A 21,250-nucleotide genomic window follows, 5' to 3' on the forward strand; every position below is an offset into this window, starting at 1 on the left:
TCTAACTGGGACCTGGGACAAGGCACAGGAAGGCCCTGCAAGACGGGTCCTGGAAGGATACGGTAGGGACCTGACCCTCTAACTGGAGCAACTGCTTTATTCTAGAAGTGCTGGTGTGTGAGCAAATTCCTCCTTCCTTGCTCAGGACAGAAAACCATCATGAGGAAGTGTACAGTCTCCCAGGACAAGCCCCTAGATGGTGGGCAGCTGGGATGGGGCAGCCGGGGCCACCAGCCCAATGCCCATCTCTAGACCACAAACTGAGAGGGGAGAGGCCTGGGGAGGAGCGGCGCCAGCTGCCAGTGCTGCCCCCTGCTGGCTGTCATCGCTGCTCCTCCCCCTGGGATTTGACCCAGAGGTAGGGCCCAATGCTGCCAGGGAGCCAGAGCTCCAGCTGTCTCCACCTGGCAAGCTCCTGTGCTGTGGAGGAGCATGGCACCCCAGATGGGCTGCTGCGCCTTGCACCACTCACTGCCACAGATGTTGGGATGCAGCCCTGGGGGTGGGAGCAGGGGTGGGATGGCAGGACTCTGCTTGCTCTGGAGGCAGGTCTGCAGGGAGCAGTCAGGTCTAGTCGCCCGGAGTGGAGCATCTTGCACTGGTGAGGGTACCCAGGCCCAGGAGCTTCCCACCTCATTTGCCGAGGCAGGAAAGCGCCTGGCCCGGCCAGGGGGCTCTAGACGTGGTTTGCCATGTGTCCTTGGAAGCCTGGTGGCCCAGGCTGGGAGTCTTTCTATCAGCTGGTCTCTGGGAGGCTCAGATCAGCCCTGCACCCTCAGAGGAGTGGGGCTGCAGGTCACACACACCTGTGAAGGTGAGATCTGAGGTGCGAGGGGCTTGTGGCCCAGGGTACTTCTGTGCCAACAAGGAGGCCTGTCCCTTCGATGCCCGGGCCAGGTAGCTCTCCAGGGTCTTGAGCAGCCGCCGTGGACTCTTCTTGGCCAACGCTTCCAAATCTGGAGGAGAGGATTGGGGAAAAGAAAGCTCAAGGAGCTCTGGGTACCCAAGAGCCAGGGCGTTGAGCCTAGCAGCTCCAGTGAGCACTCCTAACCCCTGGGCCAGGGAGGCCAATGTGAAAGACCACCTAGGACGGAGAGTACCAAGAGAGCCCAGGCCCATGTGCTGCCTTATCCAGCTGGTCTTAGCTCTCAAGAGTCAGTCCCTTGCTGGACCCTTGGTTCCCATGTTTGATTCAGAAAATGTGACCCCCAGAGGCATATGGCCAGGAAGGAAGGGAGTGGTGGCATAGAACTCAGAGCAGCAGGCCCTGGAGGGTGGCTGCTGTGTGGGGGCAAGAGAGGGAGCTGCAGCCCGGAGCAGAAACCACCAGGGTCTCTGGACCTGAGACATGGTTCAGGGGCTGCAGCTCCCTAGGACAAAGAGCACACCTTTGAGAACAAAGCCAGAGTCTGAGATGGTCTTCTGCTGGGTCCTCCAGACGTGGGCGAGGCGGAGGAAAGTGGCAGCATAGAAGCTGTTCACCACGGCAATGACCTTTTGCTGCCGGTTACATTCCCTATGGGACCAGGGAGGTGGCCAGTTAAGCCACAGACGAAGGTAGACACCTGGGCACCCTCCCGCCCTCCCTCCAGGGAGCCCTAGAGGAGCCAGCCAAACCCAGAGTTCCCACTGGTCTCCAGGCGGCTCTGCCCCTGGGCCAAGTCAGGGAGCAGAGGTGGCTGGAGACTGGTGCACAGGGACTCTGCCCAGGCTCTCCAGGACTAGCAGGGGTCACACTAACCAGCTGCAGTTGGGCCTCACCTGGAGAGACACTCCTCCCTCAAGGCCTGGATGACGATGCGGGTGACGTTCACAGACATCAAACAGAAAGGAAACTGCTGGAATGGAGGGGCAGCGGGTCAGTGGCTGCCCAGCCTCACCCTGTTTTACCCTGAGCCCAGCTTGGCCAGAGGCAGTCAGAGGCAGAGGTGGCTCCTCATGCTGTCGTCCCATCTTACAGGTGAGAACACTGAGGTCAGTGGCTCTGAGCGACTCTCCTAAGGCAGAGTTCCACTGAGGTTATGTGCTCCGCAGCTGGGGTGTGCTCAGTGGCAGAGCATTTGCCTGGCCAGCATGAGGCCCAGGCTGTGACCCCAGCACAGCACACACAGAAAGAACACTGAACCAAGGCTGTGGTTCAGCTAATACTTTCTTAGTTTTATTAATGGTTCTAGGACTATACAAGGTTATTTCTAGTGGATGGTAAGAGAAAGATATATGGGAACTCTGGGTTACTTTTTCAATTTCTAAGTCTAAAATTATTTCAAAATAAAAATTAAAGTGCATTATTTAAACTTGTCCTCTTTAAGACAATGTGACCCAATAGCTAAGGGTGTGTGGGGTCCCAACAGCTCCCTTCATTCCAACACAGCTTTGCTGCCCTTCCTCGTTATTTATTTACTTATTGTACTGGGGATAGAACCAGGTGGCACTTTACCACTAAGCTATATTCCCAGCCCTTTTTGAGATTTTGAGACAGGGTCTTGCTAAAATTCTGAGACTGGCCTTGAACTTGAGGTCTTTCTGCCTCAGCCTCCTGAACTGTGGGAAATCACAGGTGTGTATCACTGTGCCTGGCCACCTATATATCCTGAATGTATTGAGGCCAAGCTAGTCTTCTCACCTCTGCTTGCAGTGGTCATACACCTCTCCCCAGACCCTCAGGTCACAACTGGTTTTCTGGACCTCAGCCCCACGAGCCTCTGCTAAGCCTTGGTTGGTCTATACCTCTCACCCTTCCTCAACTCCCCAAATCCTGCCACCGTGTCCCTGGCAGAACAGTAGTGCTCTGTGCTCCCTACTCCAGCATGCTGCTGCTGGGCGTTAACAGCACGTGTTCCCACACTCACTGACTCGCGGACCTGGCTGTGTGCCCACAGTGCTGCTGTCGTGGGTGTGGAGGGGAGGCACCTCTGCTCTGCAGACCCTGTACATGCTCCTCCCACAGCCCCCAGCTTTGATTGCCACGTCATCAGATGATATTGCCCACTTGCAAAATTCAAGTATTTGAACTTATGTGAAAATAAAAACTACTGAAAAGTATCCACTACCATGCCTTGTTTGCTCCCTTTTGTGACAAAATTCCTTGAAAAAGTTGTCTAATTTACCATCTCCAATTTATCCCTCCAATTCCCTCTTACACCCAATCTAAATCAAGGTCTTTTGTGTCTAACCCTCATTGAAAATGCTCACATCAAAGTCCCCGGGGACAAACCCAGACACTGCAGATGCTCCTCTCCGTAGTTGGCACCATCCACCCAGGTGGCTCAGGCCTGCTCCACTTGGCTTCCAGAGTGGCACCCACCCCTGGGCTCCTGTCCTGCTTTCATCCCGCGCTGCCCACTTCATGCTGCAGTGGCTTAGGCTGCCTCACCCCTGACAACCACCTTCATTGGAGGTTCCCAGGATTGGAGGTTACCAGGGGTTCCCAGGATCCCTCGCACACGGTGTCCTGCACACGGGGTCCTGGCCGCCTCAAGAGTTTCTGTTTCCTGAGGTCTGGGGAGGACGCAGAAGGTCCATTTCTAACAAGTCCCAGGAAGGCTGATAGAGGGCACCTCTGGAGCCACAGGTCTAGCCCACAGCCCTCTCCCTAATTCCACACTCATATATCCAACTGCTTACTAACACTGCCACTTCCAAGTCTGAGGGACCTTTAAAAGTAGGTGTGGAAAATAGAACCCCAGCCCTGTTCTCCTTTTCAGCTGCTTGTACTGAACAACCCCACTGTCTGGTTTCTTAGCCCTAACCCTGCTCGACCCTCAACACAGCTGCTCTACACTCTTATGCCCACACTGACTTCTGTATAATCAGTATCTCCTCTAGAGACCCCCAGCCCCAGCCCCAATCACCACCAGCCTGGACCTGAAGAAAGCTCTCCCTGAACACTACCCTTCACCTTAATTTAACGGTAAGAACAGCTGCTCAAAATCTGTAGCCACTCCTCATCTGACTCAAGGGAAAACGTGGAGCCCCTCCTGTGGCTGGCAGGCCTGTGGCATCTGGCTGCCACCTCTGGGACAAGTCTTGCTGCGCTCCTGTGTCCCTCCCACTCCCACTGGTTTCCTTGCCATTCTCCCTCTACCTGGAGTGTCCTTCCCCAACCTCCTTCAAGGCTTGGTGACATCTTGGCTCACCTTTTGTGGGATCCTGTCACCAGCTCCTCCTCCTCTCTGACCCACCCCACTGTGCCTTCTTAGCACTTGCCGCCTCTCACGCTCTAATGGACCTGGGCACTAAGCCTACGTCATGCCAGCTCTGCAGGGGATCCTGTCTTGCTCCTGAGGCATCCCAAGCTCCACGAGAAGTGACTAACATGGGATGTGAATGACCTCCATGCAGCGGTGAGTGAGCCCCAGCTCCCAGGAACCTGGGCTAGACAAGGGAAGGAAGCAGGTCAAACTCGTCCTCTAAAATGGAGGGACTACCTCCTTTCACTGCTTAGGAAACCATCAACCCTAAGCCCAGAAGGCAGGGCTGGACAGAGAGTAGGACCCTGATGGTGAGTACAGGGTCAGCTGAGGGCTAACTCCTTGCCTTTAGGGTCAGGGAAGCCACCAACCCTGAGCAAGGGTCTCCTCAGGGCGCAGAGGGTGAACAGCCTTCCCGTGTGTGTCCGGTGCTCTGTGTGCAGTCCCATTTAATTTTCTCAAGGAGCCAGATCCAGTTGCTGGGATCCCCATCATCGGATGAGGAGACCAAGGCTCCACACTGCTGAGAACTTGCTTGAGACCACATCTAATGAGTGGTGGAGTTCAGACTCCAACACATTGTATGACAGGGTCTGACTCACTGTCCGAGAGCCTTAGCATCAGTCTCAACCAGCAAAGTCCTCCTGCCTGCTCAGTTCCTTGCTCCAGAGCCCTCTCCTCTGGCTTCCCACCAAAGCCCACCTGAATGTGGTGACGAGACAGGCGGAAAATCTCCTGGGCCATCAGCAAGGTCTTTGCATCCATCACCAGGTACAGTAGATGCAGGAGGGCAAGGAAGCCTGCCCCTCGAAGGTCTGTGGCTGGATTCGCTCCTACAACAGCCATGAGAAAATTTGACATGACAGTGAGTGGGCTCAACCAAGCCCTGACCCCTTGACCTCCAGGGACTTGCTTGGGGAGCTGCCCTACACCAGCCCCTTTCCGCTGGCTCTCCAGGGCCACCCAGGCCTGTCCCCCGGCGTCCTGGGGGCCACCTCCGACAGCAGTTTTCTCTTGCCTGCTTGGCCCTCTGGAGGTACTTAAGAGCCTTTACAAGACACATCTGATCCCAGGGAAATGAGTAACACACCCTCCCTGTGATTCCACCAAGAGCAGATGCAACAGCCAGGTGCCTCCGCCAGGCCAGCACTCTGAATCCTGGAACGACACTGTGGTGAAGTTTTTGGGTTTCTTTTTGCCTAATATATTTCATCCAAAGGCTGGAGAAGAGTGGCAACCCAGAAATGCCAAGGGGAGCATATGATGCCTTGAATGTATGCCCCAAATTTCATGTGCTAGAAACTTAACCCTCAATTCATATATTGGTGGCTTTGGGTGGTAGGGCCTTTGAGAGGTAACCAGGCTGCGATGAGGCCACCAGGGTGGGGCCTCCACAAAGGGACTGGCAGCTTCACATGAAGAGGAGCGACTCAGGGGATGTACTTCTCTGTCAGGCTGTGTGCTATCCTCTGCCATGTCATGTCACAGCAGGATGGCCCCAGCCAGAGGCCCAGCAGACGGGATGCCACACTCTTGACCTTCCCAGCCAATATACTCACGAGCCAGATCCACTTCCATTTTTAAAGAAGGTATTTTGTTATAGCAACAGAAAACAGATTAAGGTAGCACAAATAGAGAAAGACCCAAGAAAGCCTGCTGTACTGGCCAAAGGGCCAGGAGAGGAGCAGCCTAGCAAGAAAGAACATTTTATTTTTATTTATTTATATTTTTGGTACTAGAGACTGAACCCAGGAGTTCTCAACCCCTGAGCTACATCCCCAGCACTTTTTATTTTTATTTTGAGATAACATCACATTAAGCTTTTAGGGCCTTGCTAAATTGCTGAGGCTGCTCTTGAATTTATAATACTCCTGCCTCAGCCTCCCAAGCTGCTGGGATTATAGGCATGCACCTCCACGCCTAGCCAAGACATAACACTTTAGATAATAACCATCCTATCCAGCCAAACAGGACAGAGAAACATGTCCCCACTCCTACTCCTCAGCAAAGGCCCCACAGGGGCCTGAACTTCTGCCCTGACCTGTCTGTAACGAGGCACTTTTATTCTTCCCAGTGGTAAGGAGCAACCCTGTCCTCTCTGCACACCAGTGGAGGTCATGTGGAAGTAGCTGTGAAGCACTCCTGCCCCTCCCAGCCAGTTTTGTCCAGAGGCCCAAAGGGACACTTGGGCTTTACCCAGTGAGGTGACAGCCCTCCTTTCCCCACTGGCATGGCATCCGAGGAGGCCTGCTAGAATGGGAGATATAAATGAGATCCAGAGTGTCTTTACACAATACTCAAAATGTCCAGGATGTAACAGAAAACCACACACGAAGCTGAGAACAGGATGATCTAATTTCTCATCCTCAGTGCGCATGAGAAATGATCCTCAATAGACACAATGCTAAGGTGACATAGAGCTGGGGTGACCTGGCAAGGCTTTCAGAGCAGCCATTGTAGGCAGAAGAACACCTCACACCTCCATCTCCAGTACTTCCAAATACACTGCATGGGAAAGAGATTAAGATGCTCATCAGCAGAGCAGGTGACTCTCCTGGGCTCTCGGGGAGGGCCCAGTGTGGTAAGAAAGGTCCCCAAGAGCAGAAGAGGGAGGCACAAGCACAGGGCCAGAGAGAGGGTGGCTCACAGGAGCTGTTTCTGGCTCTGAGAAGAAGGAATGCAGGAGGCCTCTGGAAAACGGGAAAGACAAGAAGTGGATTTTCCCTTAGAGCCTCCAAAAGGAGGGCCGCCCATGAAGCCTTGATCTGCATGAGACCTCTGGACTGCAGAATCAGAGGACAGGAAACATGCTGTGTTATTCCAAGCTACTAAACAGGAGATTTGTCATAGCAACAGCAGAAAACTACCACAGCAGCTCTGCCTCTCAAGAGCCATTATGAATGAATATACTTTGCCTTTTCTCTTTTCAGTGCTGGGGATGGAAGCCAGGGCTTTGTGCACTGGGGATGGAAGCCAGGGCTTTGTGCACCCCAAGCATGTTCTGGTCAAAATCCTGAAATCTAAAGACAAAAGCTAGGCATGATGGGCGCCTACTTGTAATCCCAGGCCAAGACAGGAGGACTGCAATTTCAAGGCCAGCCTCAGCAATTCAGCAAGGCCCTAAGCAACTTAGCAAGACCCTGTCTCAAAATAAAAAATAAAAATGGAATGGGGACGTGACTCCTGGGTTTAATCCCCATTATTAAAAAAAAAAAAAAAAAAAAAAAAACAGACAAAAGATCTAGGAAGCATGGACAGAACCTCACTTCTTAGTCATAGGGGAGGAAGTCAAGCACCCGTGGACTGTGGACTTCTCACCAGACACCATGAGGCCAGAGGGAAGCAGTGCGCCTTCAAGAGCTGAAGGAGAAACAGGCTAACCTTGGCACCCACAGACCTCTGAGGAGGGGAGATGGAGGCATTCTCAGGTGAAGGGAATCTAAACTTTCTTCCCAGGAGACTAGGAGAGGAAGTCCTGGAATACGAGGAGGGAAGAACAAGGCGAGGAGCAAGCAGGTGCATGGGTGGAACGCCAAGGCCCCTGTGGCTTATTTTTGTGTTGGGAAGGGAACCTAGGGCCACCATACGCTGGGCGAGCGCTCCACCACCAAGCTGAGCCCCAGCCCTCCCTCCAGAGTTTTTGACATCATGTTTGATGGTGGAAGCAATCAACTGTCTGGTGTGGTTCTCAATATGCAGGAAGGACAACTAAGCTAAATAGGCTTAAACACACTGCCACTACCACCAGATTATAACCAAGTGTGGATACGTAAAGCCTTTACTAATTAAGGTCATTTGCTATCCCATACAAATATAACCTGATATGATTTTGAAAAAAAAGTATTGTTATGGGTCAAACTATATGTGCCTTGACCAAACTCCATTTTACTCCGAGACTCCATTTCACATAAGAAATGCTTCTCTCATGTGAAACCCTGCTACGTAACCCACCTCCTGCTAAGCACACGCTGTTATTCTTATACAACATATTAAGTTCTCTTTTTAATTCCCATTTTTCTTGAGCAGTGTACTACTATACCCTGAAGTGCACTTCCTACTTTGCTATGTTTTGACTTACTGGTAGCTCATGGTTTTGGGCTATAAAAGAGATACCCTACTTTCTGCAAGGGGTCAAGATATGCAGAGGCAACTTAGTTGCTGCCCCCTTGGCCCCTGCTTCAAGACTGACCCAATGATTCCCAAACATGCCACAAATGTATCACCCCAAACAAGTGAGATCATCTTCCTTTAATTTTAAAAATATATAATAAGATTTTCACTAGAAAAAGAGCACAGAACCCAAATCAATCCTATTCCAGGTCCTGTCGCTCCTGAGGGTCGCCTGGGGTCTTTCCCCTCCTGACCTCGGCCTCTGCCTTTGCTGTGCCCTTGAGGTGTCTCCCCCATCCTGCCTCACACTGCTGGCGCAGCCTCTTCCCTGGCCCTGGGACCAGGGGCAAGCAAGGGGAAAGTGCATGTCTCCTTACCCTGGAATCCCAGGTCCTCCCAGTGATCTCCCCGGAGGGCGCAGTCCAGCTTGGAGCCAGTCAGCTTCTTGTAGATGGTCTGGAGCACACGGCCATGCACTGGGTCTTGGCTGTCCAGGCCACCTGCCCCCCAAAACACCAATGCTTTGCCGACTATCCTGTGGGAGGACTGGGTACTCAAGACACCCTCCTCTCAGCTCCAGCTCCCATCTGCCCTCAGGTGCATGCAAGAGCCCTGGCCTGGCCTTGGATGAGTGGCAAAGTGCTCTATCCCAGCACCCAGACAGTGTGTGCCCTGTGGCAGTCCCGACACTCACACTGGGCAATGGTCAGGACCAAGTCCCTTTCTTCCCTAAGGCCCTGGTGGAGCTTTGGAGGTCCGAAGAGGCAGTGCCGGAGGGCGGCGAGCCCAGTCCTTCGAACAGTTGGCTGTATTCTCTTCTGGGGAGAAAGATTACAGGTAATGGGCCGAGGGCCAGCTTAGCCTGCCTTACAGAACTGACCATCATCTGGGGTCAGTTGGCTTCCCAGCTAGCATTTGCCTCTGGGAAGTAAAAGAAGGCAGAAACTGCCAAGAACCTTCCAGCCTCCCAGCTGCTCTTCCAGCTTCTCTGTAGGGAGAAAGAGGCACCCTGAGGTTGGCATTCCCTGCCAGTTCTGTGCACTTGGTCCTTTGGAATTTTCCAGCACTAGCTCTTCCAGTGACTCTTGAGATGCCCAGCTCTGAGGAATCCCCATGTAGTCAGACAAAAAGGTGGCCAGGGTTCCCAGCAGGGCTGCCCCTACCCTTTACATGGGGCTTAATGGGGACTCACTGGTGTGAGAAGCCTCTGAGGTGTGGCTGCAGCCCTGACCATGACCAGCGCCTCCTAAACTCGGTTGTGCTGGCTCCTGTGGTCAGGACCACTGCTGCTACCCTTAGAACATTCTTTTTTCTTTGTTTGAGGGGCTGGGTATGGAGCTCAGGGCCTCACACATGCAAGGCAAAGACAAATGCTCTACCACTGAGCCCACCTCCAGCCCCGGCCTGGGGATACTCCAATCTGGGTAGCTTCTGACTCTCCGGACTCTACTGACCACCACAACTCCTGAGCCAGGTTCCATTCTGACGATCTGCACCTGCCTTCTTCTCAACTGACTGCTAAACACTCAGGATGTCCCAGAAAGCCCAGCCTGGATTCCCCCATACTCCCTCCTTTTCTAACCCCACATATTTCTTAAGTTTAGGTGGCGGCCAGCACAGGCTTCATAGATGAAAGTTCAGAATATGAGAAATCGCTAGGGAGTTTTGAATTAAAGAGACAGACTCTAATTACCTTTAAACCAGCTCCGGGACAGCTTCTCCTAGCTCCAGCCTCCAGCCACCTATTGTGGTAGCGAGGTTTACTGAAGAGGCTAGCGAGAGAGCGAGAACACGCCAGGGAGTGGACTTTTATTGGGGAACAAAAAATTCTGGGGAAAATCCCATCCAATGAAGATTAAGGGGGTGGGCAGTGTCCCAAGGTCAGGGGCGATGACTGGGTGGCCAGGCACGCCTCCACACAGACAAGCCCTCGGACCTGAGAAGGATGGGGAAAGCTCTGGACACAAGATGTGCCTAAGCGCCTCTCCCCCAGCCAGGGAGGTAACTCAAATCACGTTCAAGGATGGCCTCCCACATTTAAGATTCCTAAGTGGCTCCTGGATCCTTCAGGGAGCTTGTCTCCATTGGCTACAACTCACTCAGCTCCTTAGACAGCTGTGTTGCCTCCCCAAGGCACTTCCTGGTCCTTGGTTCCCACCTCCCATCACTAAGAGGAAAGAGCAGGGGACAGCTGCACAGGCTCCTGAAGGACAGGGCCACAGGAACTCCACAGGCACAGTCCCACAAAGCTACCAGTGCCCTGATGAGTCATGGGCCCTGGTCACTTGGGATCCTGTGCTCCAGTGTTCCCTAGGTGAGATGAGGCCCTCACACGGAAGCTTCCAACTTGCTGGCCCAGGGCCCTATCCTAGAGGAAGGGGAACTCGGCTCCTGGGAAGCAGGAGCCTTTTTGAGAGCCCAACCCTCCCTGTTACCTTGAAGGAAGAGAGGTCCAGAGTCTGGAGGTGCTGCAGGGCCTCCCCAAAGGAGATGAGCTGTCCAGGCTGGTCTGAGCAGCCCCAGCTCTCTGTGGCAAAAGGGAGGATACTTGAGGACTTGTAACAGTCGTCATTCGGTCCGCAAACCTTTACCTAGAGCCTCCTGGTTGTCACCTCGGAGCCAAGCACTGGCTTCCAGTTGAACATCAGACACCCACAGCCACAGCCTTCCTTTCTTTATTTTATTTTTTAGTTTTTTATGTGGTGCTGAGGATCAAACCCAGTGCCTTGTGCACGCCAGGTGAGCGCTCCACCACTTGAGCCACATCCCCAGTCCCTGCCTTCCTCTTTCAAGGAGCTGGCTTTACCTGCTGGACTGGACTGTTCAGAGTTCCTAGCTGCCCTCTGCACTGAGTAGAGAAAGAGGTGAGATGCAAGGGTCCCCAAATTCTACCCATCTTTGAGGGAACAAGTCACTGCCTGGAGTGGGTACCCTCAAGGGAGTGTGCTCCAGGTTTGCTCAGGGGCATTCCTGATTTCTACTCTGTCCTTCCCACACCGTGCAGGTCCTTCTCCTATCCTGTTACAGCCTGCAGAGAATTAGCTTACCGTTCTCCCTAGAGGAGATGGCTAATGCTATTCCCTGTCTTGTCTCTCTAGGAGCTTGATGGAACTCAGGCTAGGTCCAGGTTCTAGATCGACCTTCCCACACTTCTATCTGGACCTCTCAGAAAGAGACTTGGGGCCATTTGTTCTCAGACCTCAGAGCATTCCCATAGATGGCTTTACCCTGTCCCCATAGCCCTCTTGAATAGTGAATGACCTGACCATCCTGTGTGGGGTCCCTGCAGCCTGCCTCTATCCTCCACACCCTGCAGAGGCTGCCCCTACCCAGGGTCCTCCTTGCCTCCCTCAGGGCTAGGTGGATGGCAAGGAGTGCTGGCAGCCCTGGCGTTCATCTCCATTCCCCTGGAGGTAGAACATCACCATCCTTGGGTTTGGAAAGAGATTTTATTCTATGTCATACTGCTAAAATGAGAACACTCAGGAATCGTCTCCTAATCCCAGAGCCCCAGAACTACCAGGTGCCCTCGCTTACCTGCCTCAGGGTGGATGGTGTCCACGACCTCCCATTCCTCCTGGGCCTGGAGCACCTCTGCACTCACGACTGCAAAACAAAAGGAGCACTCCTGAGACAGGGCCAGCTTGCCTGCCATGGGCTGCCGGCTCCCAAGGCCTGCCAGAGTGGGCTTTTGGAAGGCAGCACTGGTGTCCTCCAGCTGCCTTTCCAGGCCACCACCCCCACAGAGAGTCCTCCTTCTGCGGGACACACGCGAGTCCCTCACAGTCCAGAGCCTTGCCCCCTTGCTGCCTGGGGACCAGCTGGGTCCTCAACTCGCTCTGCCTTCTCCACCCTTGGGTCCTCCCAGACTGCTAGCCAGGAAGCTCAGATCCCTGCTGGTTAGCTCCTCTTACTGTAGGTGGGCTCCCGCGCCTCCCTCCCTGATAGCTCCTCTGACCTCAGGTCTGGACTAGGAGACCTGATGCTCGCCATGGTGTCCTAGCTGTCTCCCGTTGGGCGGTGAGACACAGGGCAGGGTTTGCCAGACCCCAGCACAGTGCCACACGCATGGCACAGGCTCTGCAAATGCCCAATGAACTAATGTACTTCCATGACAGTGGAAAGCAGGAGCAAAAGGGCAGCGGCCACTGCACAGTCTTCTCTCCAAACCACAGCTGCCACTCTCGCCCAAACTGCTGGGGCACCTTCTGTCACAAGTGTTTCTAGTTTCTAGGTGTGACATCAACCAACAACATGAAGGATGGAGACTTCACTAACAACAGCAAGGACCACAAGTAGGCTAGGATGGCTCCTCCTGCCTCATGGTGTCAGTGGGGCCCTCATGTGGTGAGGAACTATCTGGAGAGTACTATGGTTTGGACGTGGCTTAAGCATGTTCCTGAGTAGAACCCTTCCAGTGTTGAGATTCAATTCTACTGTGAGTGGTTAAGAGTGGGGACACAGTCTGACTCTCTTACTCAGAGGTGGGATCCTCAGGAGGTGACTGGGATTAAATAAAGACATCATGGTGGAGCCCAAGATTGAATACTGGGGGCTTTATAAGAGAGGCCAGAGGAGACACACAGGTGTGATCCCGATCTCCTCCCTTGAGATGTCCCACACCATCTTGGGCCTGCCAGCAAGGCGATCACCAGAGGCATCCTCAACCTTGCAACAGAGCTGTGAGCCAAAATAAAACTCTCTTCTTTATACTCACTCAGTCTCAGCTATTTCATGACAGTAATGAAACATAGATAAAGAAATAAGTATACTTGCAGGCTAAATACCACCAAATGCTAATGGAGAGTGAGAAGAGACAGTGGCAGAGAAGCAACAGAGAAGAGTGGAGGAAAGCACACCTGACAGCCAGACGAGGTGTAAAGGTGAGACCCCCATGGCCCACTGGTTGTGCTTCTTGGATGAGTTACTCAGTCAATTGTACCTCTTCTGCAGCCACTGGAGAGTGCTGCAGCCCAAAGGTTAGGGTTCAGTAAACACTAGCTATTACTGCTGACACAGACACGGGCTCAGGCACAGCCGACTGCGGGCAGTGGCAGCAGGTGAGATGGGCCCGCCTGTGGGGACCTCAAGGAAACCCTGTCTTTGCCACCTCCAGTCTGAGGCAGCAGACACTGACACTGAGGGCTTCCAAGGTAGACAACTTCACACAAATACTTGACCTTGGATGGTCAAGAAAATAAAACTTGCCTTCATAGCTATCAAGAATACAAACAACAGGGGGCTAGGGATGTGGCTCAAGCAGTAGCGCGCTCGCCTGGCATGCGTGCGGCCCGGGTTCGATCCTCAGCACCACATACAAACAAAGATGTTGTGTCCGAAAACTAAAATAATAAATATTTAAAAATTCTCTCTCTCTCTCTCAAAAAAAAAAAAAGAAATGGTAACATGCCTTGGAAGCTTTAAAAAAAAAAAAAAGAATACAAACAACAATAAATTTGATGACGATGTGGGGGGGAAGGCACGCTCATACATTACTGGTGGGACTGCAAATTGTTGCAACCAAACTGGAAAGCAGTTATGGAGATTCCTTGGAAAACTTGGAATGCAACCACCATTTGACCCAGCTATCCCACTCCTTGGTTTATATCCAAAGGACTTAAAATTCACATAATAGTAACGCAGCTATATCAATGTTCATAGCAGCTTAATTCACAATAGCTAAACTGTGGAAACAAACCAGATGCCCTTCAATAGAAGAATGGGTAAAGAAACTGTGATATATATACACAATGGAATATTACTCAGCATTAAAAGAAAATAAAATTATGATATTTTCAGGTAAATGGATGGAGTTGGAGAATATCATGCTAAGGGAAATAAGCCAATCCTAAAAAACCAAAGGATGAATGTTCTGATAAGTGGATGCTGATCCATAATGGGGGCTGGGCATGGGAAAAATGGAGGAACTGTGATTGGGCAAAGGGGAGGGGAGGAGGGGAAGAAGCATGTGAGCAGGAAAGATGGTGGAATGAGATGGACATTATTACCCTAGGTACACGTGTGAGTACACATATGGTGCAACGCTACATCGTGTACAACCAGAGAAATGAAAAGTTGTGCTAATATTGTGTACAATGAATCAAATTGCATTTTGCTGACATATATACCTAATTAGGAAAAAAACTAAACAAAAATTGCTTTTAGCATGCAGGGCCCCTGGGAGATCAAATGAGGGACAAACTGACTGGCCAGAAAGGGAGAAATGGAACAACCACAAGGAATGCCTATGGTCTAAGCGAATGTCCCCACCTTTATCCCCACCTTCCTGTGGCTGTGATTCTTCACCCTCAGACCTTCACCTCCAAGCACTGACATCAATCTTTCACCCTGTGTTCCCTTACCCATAAATGCTTCACCAAAGCCTGTGAGCAAGGAGTAGAGAGCTCAGCAGCAAAGGGGTAAGGATTTGCTGTCACCACAGGTTAGACAACAGGAAATACTAGCTCTTGGCTAGCAGTGTCAAGGGCTGGGATGCAGCTCACTGGTAGAGCACCTGGCTGGCACGGGTGAAGCCTTAGGTTCCGTCCCAATCCTGGGGGAAAACCAAACACACGCACTGAAACCCACTAGAGATACCAGGCCAGCGCCTACAAACTGGAGATAACACCCAAACCACTTAAGAGCTTTTCCAGTCCTCTTTAGAGACCCTCCTGCTTCCAGAGAAAATCCTGACCAACAGAACACCACAGGGCAAAGAGCAGACCTTTAGGGAACTGGTTCAGCTTAGATTAGTACAGGTGCTTTTCCTTTTGAAGTGTCTGCTTTATTTTGCCTTTCTTCCATGTATTCATAAGTGAAACAAAATTGTTGATTTAGTCATCCTGTGTAATTGAAATTAGCTAAGAACAATATGAAAAACTTTTAAAATATGATAAAAAGTATCTGGCACAAAAAATTTGTATAAAATATTTGGCATTTAAAGTAAAAGTTATTTACTAATGTTGGGTTTGTCACCCTACAGTATGGATGATATTCTATTAAGAGAACTTTGTAGATGCCCAAATAATTTTTCTGCATTACAATATTTATAAAAGCTCCATATTTCTGGAGTTTATATTTTAGTGTGTAAGACTTAAAGTTAACAATAAATACCAATGAGTACTTACCACAACCCATATTTTTTTGTATAAAGCACTTTATCTACATTATCTCACTTAATCCTTACAAAACTCCCATCATACATATTCTTACACAATCTGTTCTTTTTTTCTTTCTTTTCTGCAGTGCTGGGCCTCTTGCATACTAGGCTCTACCACTGAGCCATCACCCACCCCCACCTCCGTTAGAGGAAAGGATGAAAAAGGTTAAGTGATTTCCTCCAGGTTATGTAGATGAGAGAGCCAGAATTTAAACCAGATATATGACTCCACAATGACTGCTTCTGAGCTAGTAAGGATCTCTCTCCATAATAAATCAGCAAGTTGAATGAACTTTATAGAGTACAGGGCAGTACCATGGAAAGCAGATAAAACAGACTACTCCAACACCTTTTCACAAATGTGGACTCATCTTTGCACTATCCCTTTGAGATGAGAGAGATGAACATTTCTTTTTTTTTTTTTTTTTTTTTTTTTTTTTTTAAAGAGAGAGTGAGAGAGGAGAGAGACAGAGAGAGAATTTTTTAATATTTATTTTTTAGTTATCGGCAGACACAACATCTTTGTTTGTACGTGGTGCTGAGAATCGAACCCGGGCCGCACGGATGCCAGGCGAGCACGCTACCACTTGAGCCACATCCCCAGCGCCTGAGAGATGAACATTTCTACGCTAGACAGAGATTACATGATTTTCCCAGAGGCACACAGTGAACTAATAGCAGAGAAATTCACTCCTGATCCAGTATTGATTCTAATTTTCCTTGAGGAACATAAATCCACAAAATTCTGAAGGATAAAGAATATAAGAAATTCCAATGATAAATAATAGATCCATACAAGGTCTGGCTTAGGCCCCACCCCGACTCCAGGGTCCCGAGAAGTCCTTACCCCCTGGCTCCCATCCATTAGTTTCTGCTGTCAGGGCCCGGAGAACATCATGAGTCTTCAACGCTGAGATCTGTGGGGCAGGTCACCTTTAGAGAGAGGGCAGAATCCATGTGCCCCATACACACAAATATTTCCCACCCACTCACACTGAATATCCTTGAAACTGGAGGCCAGAGGCTCTGGTGATCCACTGATAGGTGGATTAAATTTTTTTGTTTTGGGGGGTAGGGGGTACATACTGGGGATTGAGCTCCCATAGCCCCAAAGTCTATTTTAAAGGAGTGCCTGGAAAGCTCCAATTACAATGTGGAAGCTGGGCAATGTGGGGACAAGTGCATGTGTTCTTTGATAGTGAATAAACAGACATTCACACAACACCTTGAGACCACAGATTGCCTTTGTACTACACTGCCTTACACTCTGATTCCTACAACAGCTACCTTACTAGACAGAAGTAGTATGGCTTGTCTGCACCCCCACCTCCACTGTGAGCCCCCGGAGGGCAGCACCTATGCCAGCCCATGTCCCCAGTGCCCAGCACAGCATTGGCCTATAAAGAAGCATGGAGCAAAGGCCTGTGCTGGCAGGAGGCACCGAGCGTGGGTAATACGTACAGGAATTCCTCTGAAGTCCACAAGAGCACCACCATTCTTGTCATGAGCCGCAGAATGACCAGGAGATACTCTTTTAACCTGTGAGACAGGCCAGGGTCAATCTCCTAGGACATAACAGTTCCCCGAGGACCACAGTTTAAATGCTGCACCTTTACCAAGAATCACAAAAGACATGAACTCCAGGGAACTGTCATGAAGAACTTCTATTTAATATGGTGTGAAGAAAAACTGCAGGCTGGGGAGATAGTGTGGTGGAAGAGCTCTTGCCTACTGTGTTCAAGGTCCAGATTTGAGCCCCAATAGCATGAAGAAGAAGAAGAAGGAGGAGGAGAAGGAGGAGGAGGAGACGACGACAATGATGGCGACAGCGGCGGTGGCGGCAGTGGCTAGGTGCTGTGGTGCACACCTGTAATCCCACCAGCTTGTGAGGCTAAGGCAGGAAGATTTGAGTTCAAAGCCAGCCTCAGCAACAGCAAGGTGCTAAGCAAAATACAAAATAGGGCTGGTGATGTGGCTCAATGATTGAGTGCCTCTGAGTTTAATCCTTGGTATCAAAAAAAAAAAAATCAAAAAACAACAACAAAACAACCCTCAAAACTAAACTCAGCTGAAAAAGGCAAAGGATTCGGACATTTTACACAAAAGGAAACATGTCATCCTTAAACATGAACAAATGCTCAAACTTCCACATGAGAAAAATGCTAACTAAAACTACTCTAGAGATAATGCTGCAGTTGTCAGATTATCAAAGGTCAGAGTGTGAGAGCTGGAGCTCAGCGACACAGCCCTTGCATAGCATGTGGAAGGCCCTAGGTTCGGTTTCCAGCCCAGCCACTGCCCTCAAAACGAACAACCAGCCAACAAAAAAGTCTGCTAAGACTGTTGGCTAGAGCGCCCACACAGGGGAGTTGACGGCACTGACCAGACCACACACACCACACACCACACACCCCAGCTTGGCACCTGCATTCTAGTGCCTCACGCACCAGACACTCATCCCTGTGCAAAACAACATGTACCTTGACAGTGTCACTCACTGCAGCACCATTCATAACAGCAAGGGCCTGAAGGACCCTCCGAGTCCACCAATGCACTGATTAAGACACCTATTGCCCAGGAATCCAGTGACACATGCAAGACTGTGAAGAAGGAGGAGGATGCCTGGTGGGGCCATCTCCACGGCTTCTCAAGGAAAGGCAGAGCAGACTGTGCAGGTCACCTCGCCACTGTCTTCATAAACCCATAAGCACCTCTGAATGACTATGTCCAGAGTTACACCCCAGGAGGCAGATAGATCCATACAAGCAGGAAAACCAAGTAGTGGGGGACAAAGATGGAAGCTAGTTTTCACTAAATGTATATCCCCTGTAATATTTAGATTCGAACCACATGAATGTTTTCTCTAAATTAAAGAAAAAACAGTAATTAAAAGAAAACAATTAACAAAGAAATCAACACTTATGTCAAGGCCCTGAAATCCTAAATTATCCTGTTACTCTAACCCTCCTGTAAATTTTTGGTAATTAACACTCCTTACACACAGCTTTGACTTCTTTATGTCCTGGAAGCAAGAATGGCAGCCCACGCTTCTCACCCTTGAGACACCATGTATTCTCCCTTGAATGTGTATCTATCTTCCTAAATAAACTCGTGTTTATGCCTTTATTTTTATTTTTTTTAAAGATATTTTATTAGTTGTTGGTGGCCTTTTATTTATTTCTATGTGAATTGAACCCAGTGCCTCACACATGCCAGGCAAGCACTCTACCACTGAGCCACAACCCCAGCCCTATGCCTTAAAAAAAAAACAAACAAATGGCAACCCAGGCATATCACGGCTGACCAGAACCCCCTCCCCTCAAAACTGGCCTGTGTCCAATGTGTCACTGTCCAGAGCAACCCAGCCAACACACTTGCAGCAGTTGCTCTCCTGACCTTTGACCCTTGATCTGACTGGTTTTTGTGCAGAATGTACCCCACCTCTGCCTTTGGTATCCCTTCCATCTGGGTTCTACTTCCTCAGTGGCCTGCTTCACCAACTGGGGCTATAATGGTGCCTCACTTCTCCTCTGGCCCTTGCACAGAACACAAAGTTCCCAATAAAAGGCCCACACAGGGATCTTCTCTTACATTTCTTTGATGCTTCCCTGCCACCCTGCCCTCCTTTTTTTTTTTTTGGAATGAGGGACTGAACCCAGGGATGCTTAGCCACTGAGCTACATCTCCAGCTCTTTTTGAAACAAGACCTTACTAAGTGGATGAGGCTATCCTTGAACTTATGATCCTCCCGCCTGAGCCTCTTGAGTTGCTGGGATTACAGGTGTGCGCCATGTGTCTGATCCCACACCTCTTAACACAGCACAAAGGTATGAAATATGTAACTAAATTTTTTTCTTCAAATTTTGCTTCACTTAAATAAATAAAGATTAAAAAAAAAAAGAAATCTTGCTTCAAAAAAATTTTGTGATTCATGATGCTAAACAACTCCCTGCAGGAGTCTACATACCCAGGATTCACCCTGTCTTTTCCCCTCTACACTTTAGGCACCTCTATGTCCAGAGACCTCCTTCTGGAAGAACAGCTCACCTGTCTTCCTACAGTGGGGAAACTTTCCTAGATTTTCAAAGCAAAACTGTGTCCTTGTTCTGGCCACTGAATCCCACAAGCTAAATTGAAGACCATTTCTTCTGGAGATAAGGTGGAAGGAAAGGTACAGAATGCAGGATTCGCTGTCAAGCCCAAGGAAGATACAGCACAGTGAACCAAGAGGCCTGAGGATAATCAGGCAAGCCGTGTTTGACAGGGAGGAGGACAGTAAGGTATGTCATACTGATGAGCTGCAGACTTCTTGGGGGATTTCTCAATGAAATTTTCTCCCAACCCAAGCAAACAAAAATAAACTTTCATAAGCCACTTAGAAATCAAGTTTTCAGGAAAGGCAGATGATGCAGAGGTGAACAGAATCTCCTTTTCTGTGGTGCTGGAGAGGGAACCCTGGGCCTCCTGCATACTAGTTTAGCACTCTGTCACTGATCAACACCCCAGCCCAGGATCTCCTTTAACAGGACAAAAAGCTATGAGATTTTTTTCCTAAGTATTTCTAAAACTTCACATTCTTTTGATATCTTGTCTCATTACTATTATTAACAACATATCTGTAACCGACATCTTCTTTCCCCAAAGGCATGCTTACCTGCCCGTCTTTTAATTCTTTTTCATTATAGAAAGAGCAAAATTTTTCATTCATGACTCAAAATCATTTGTTCACTCGAGCTTTGTCTTGGGCTCAAAAAGGGGTTCCCGGAGGTCTGATGATGCTACAGGACAGCCAGAGGTCCGCCGGTTCTACCTTGGCCCTCCTCCCTGCGCTCATTCAGACCCAGAGGAAGAAAACAGTCCCACTGTGCCATCACCAGGGCGTCGCTGGTTTCTGTGAGTCCTGAAGAAGTCTCTGAGGCTGTGAGGCCTCGGCTCTGCAAAACACAGAAGAGAAAGCTAGCCTCTTGGTTCAGTTATGCCTCTACTGAGAAAAAAAGAGACTTAAAATCTTTAAGCAGATGTGAATTTATTCTGAATAAATGAGCCGCCGTGGCCAGAGGCAGCCTCCTACGACCCGGGCCACCGGTGGAGAGGCGGGGACAGACCTCGGCGCGCGGAGGGCGGCGACACGGCTCTGGGCTGGGGTGACTTCTGGACCTGCGGCTCTGGGGACCGGGCCAGCTAACCCGGGAGCAGAGCACGGGCGGCCCCGGTTTTGAGCCTCAGCTTTGCTTCGTTCCCAGCACGGGTCGCGTCGGGGCTGACAAAGCCTGGTCCGGCCCCCGGGGAGGTGGACTGTCCAAAGCAGCCACGGCCACCTGCGGCACGCCTGCACCACCGCGGTCACCTCACGGCGCCGACCTCAGGCGTGACTGGACGTCGCGGACGCCCATCGCACCGCCCCTAGGAACTCGGCTAGTCCCCTAGGCCCGCGCCGCGGGGCGGGTTCGCTCCCTGGTCTGCAGGCGGCGGTACACGGGGCGGGTCGCCCAGCGGTGCGCCGGAGGGCCCGGGCAGGCGGCTCACGGCGCCCTCGGCCAGCCCGCCTGGTCGGGCTCGGCGTCTGCTCGCGGGCGGCGGGCCCTGGCCTCGGTCCCCGAGCCCGTCGGCTCCGGCCTCGGTCAGGGTGCGCGCCTCCCGGCCGTGCGCGGCCCCGCGGCCCGGTCTCCTTTCAGCGCCGCCCGCTCACCGGGGTCCGCGCGCCCCAAGCGGCGCCTTCGGTCTGCTCCGCGCAGGCGCACGCCGCTTCGGCTGCGAGCCGCCCTTCCGGGCAAGCGGCGAGCTCGGCGCG

The 21,250-nt window shown here is 50.9% G+C and overlaps 1 protein-coding gene across 4 annotated transcripts; it reads right to left on the reverse strand.

Moving 5' to 3' along the window:
- Positions 1–79: 79 nt before the first annotated feature.
- On the reverse strand, positions 80–21,224 carry Elmod3 (ELMO domain containing 3). 4 transcript variants are annotated; one of them, XM_076832975.2, is made up of 12 exons: positions 21,149–21,224; positions 20,114–20,393; positions 16,921–16,998; positions 16,307–16,376; positions 11,838–11,906; positions 10,736–10,827; positions 8,995–9,118; positions 8,678–8,800; positions 4,893–5,023; positions 1,762–1,838; positions 1,389–1,516; positions 80–956 (listed from the first exon to the last, which is right to left on the reverse strand). In XM_076832975.2, exons 2-12 carry the CDS (start codon positions 20,165–20,167, stop codon positions 757–759), a joined length of 1,146 nt encoding a protein of 381 aa, XP_076689090.2. In that variant the 5' UTR covers positions 20,168–20,393; positions 21,149–21,224; the 3' UTR covers positions 80–756. The 4 variants fall into 4 exon arrangements, with proteins under 4 accessions (XP_076689090.2, XP_076689092.2, XP_076689091.2 ...); XM_076832977.2 differs by lacking the exon at positions 21,149–21,224 and adding an exon at positions 20,565–21,134 and having other exon boundaries at positions 8,995–9,115; XM_076832976.2 differs by lacking the exon at positions 21,149–21,224 and adding an exon at positions 20,565–21,133 and having other exon boundaries at positions 1,762–1,835.
- Positions 21,225–21,250: the final 26 nt, after the last annotated feature.

This window comes from Callospermophilus lateralis, chromosome 14, assembly GCF_048772815.1.
Source record: "Callospermophilus lateralis isolate mCalLat2 chromosome 14, mCalLat2.hap1, whole genome shotgun sequence".
Taxonomy (NCBI): domain Eukaryota; kingdom Metazoa; phylum Chordata; class Mammalia; order Rodentia; family Sciuridae; genus Callospermophilus; species Callospermophilus lateralis.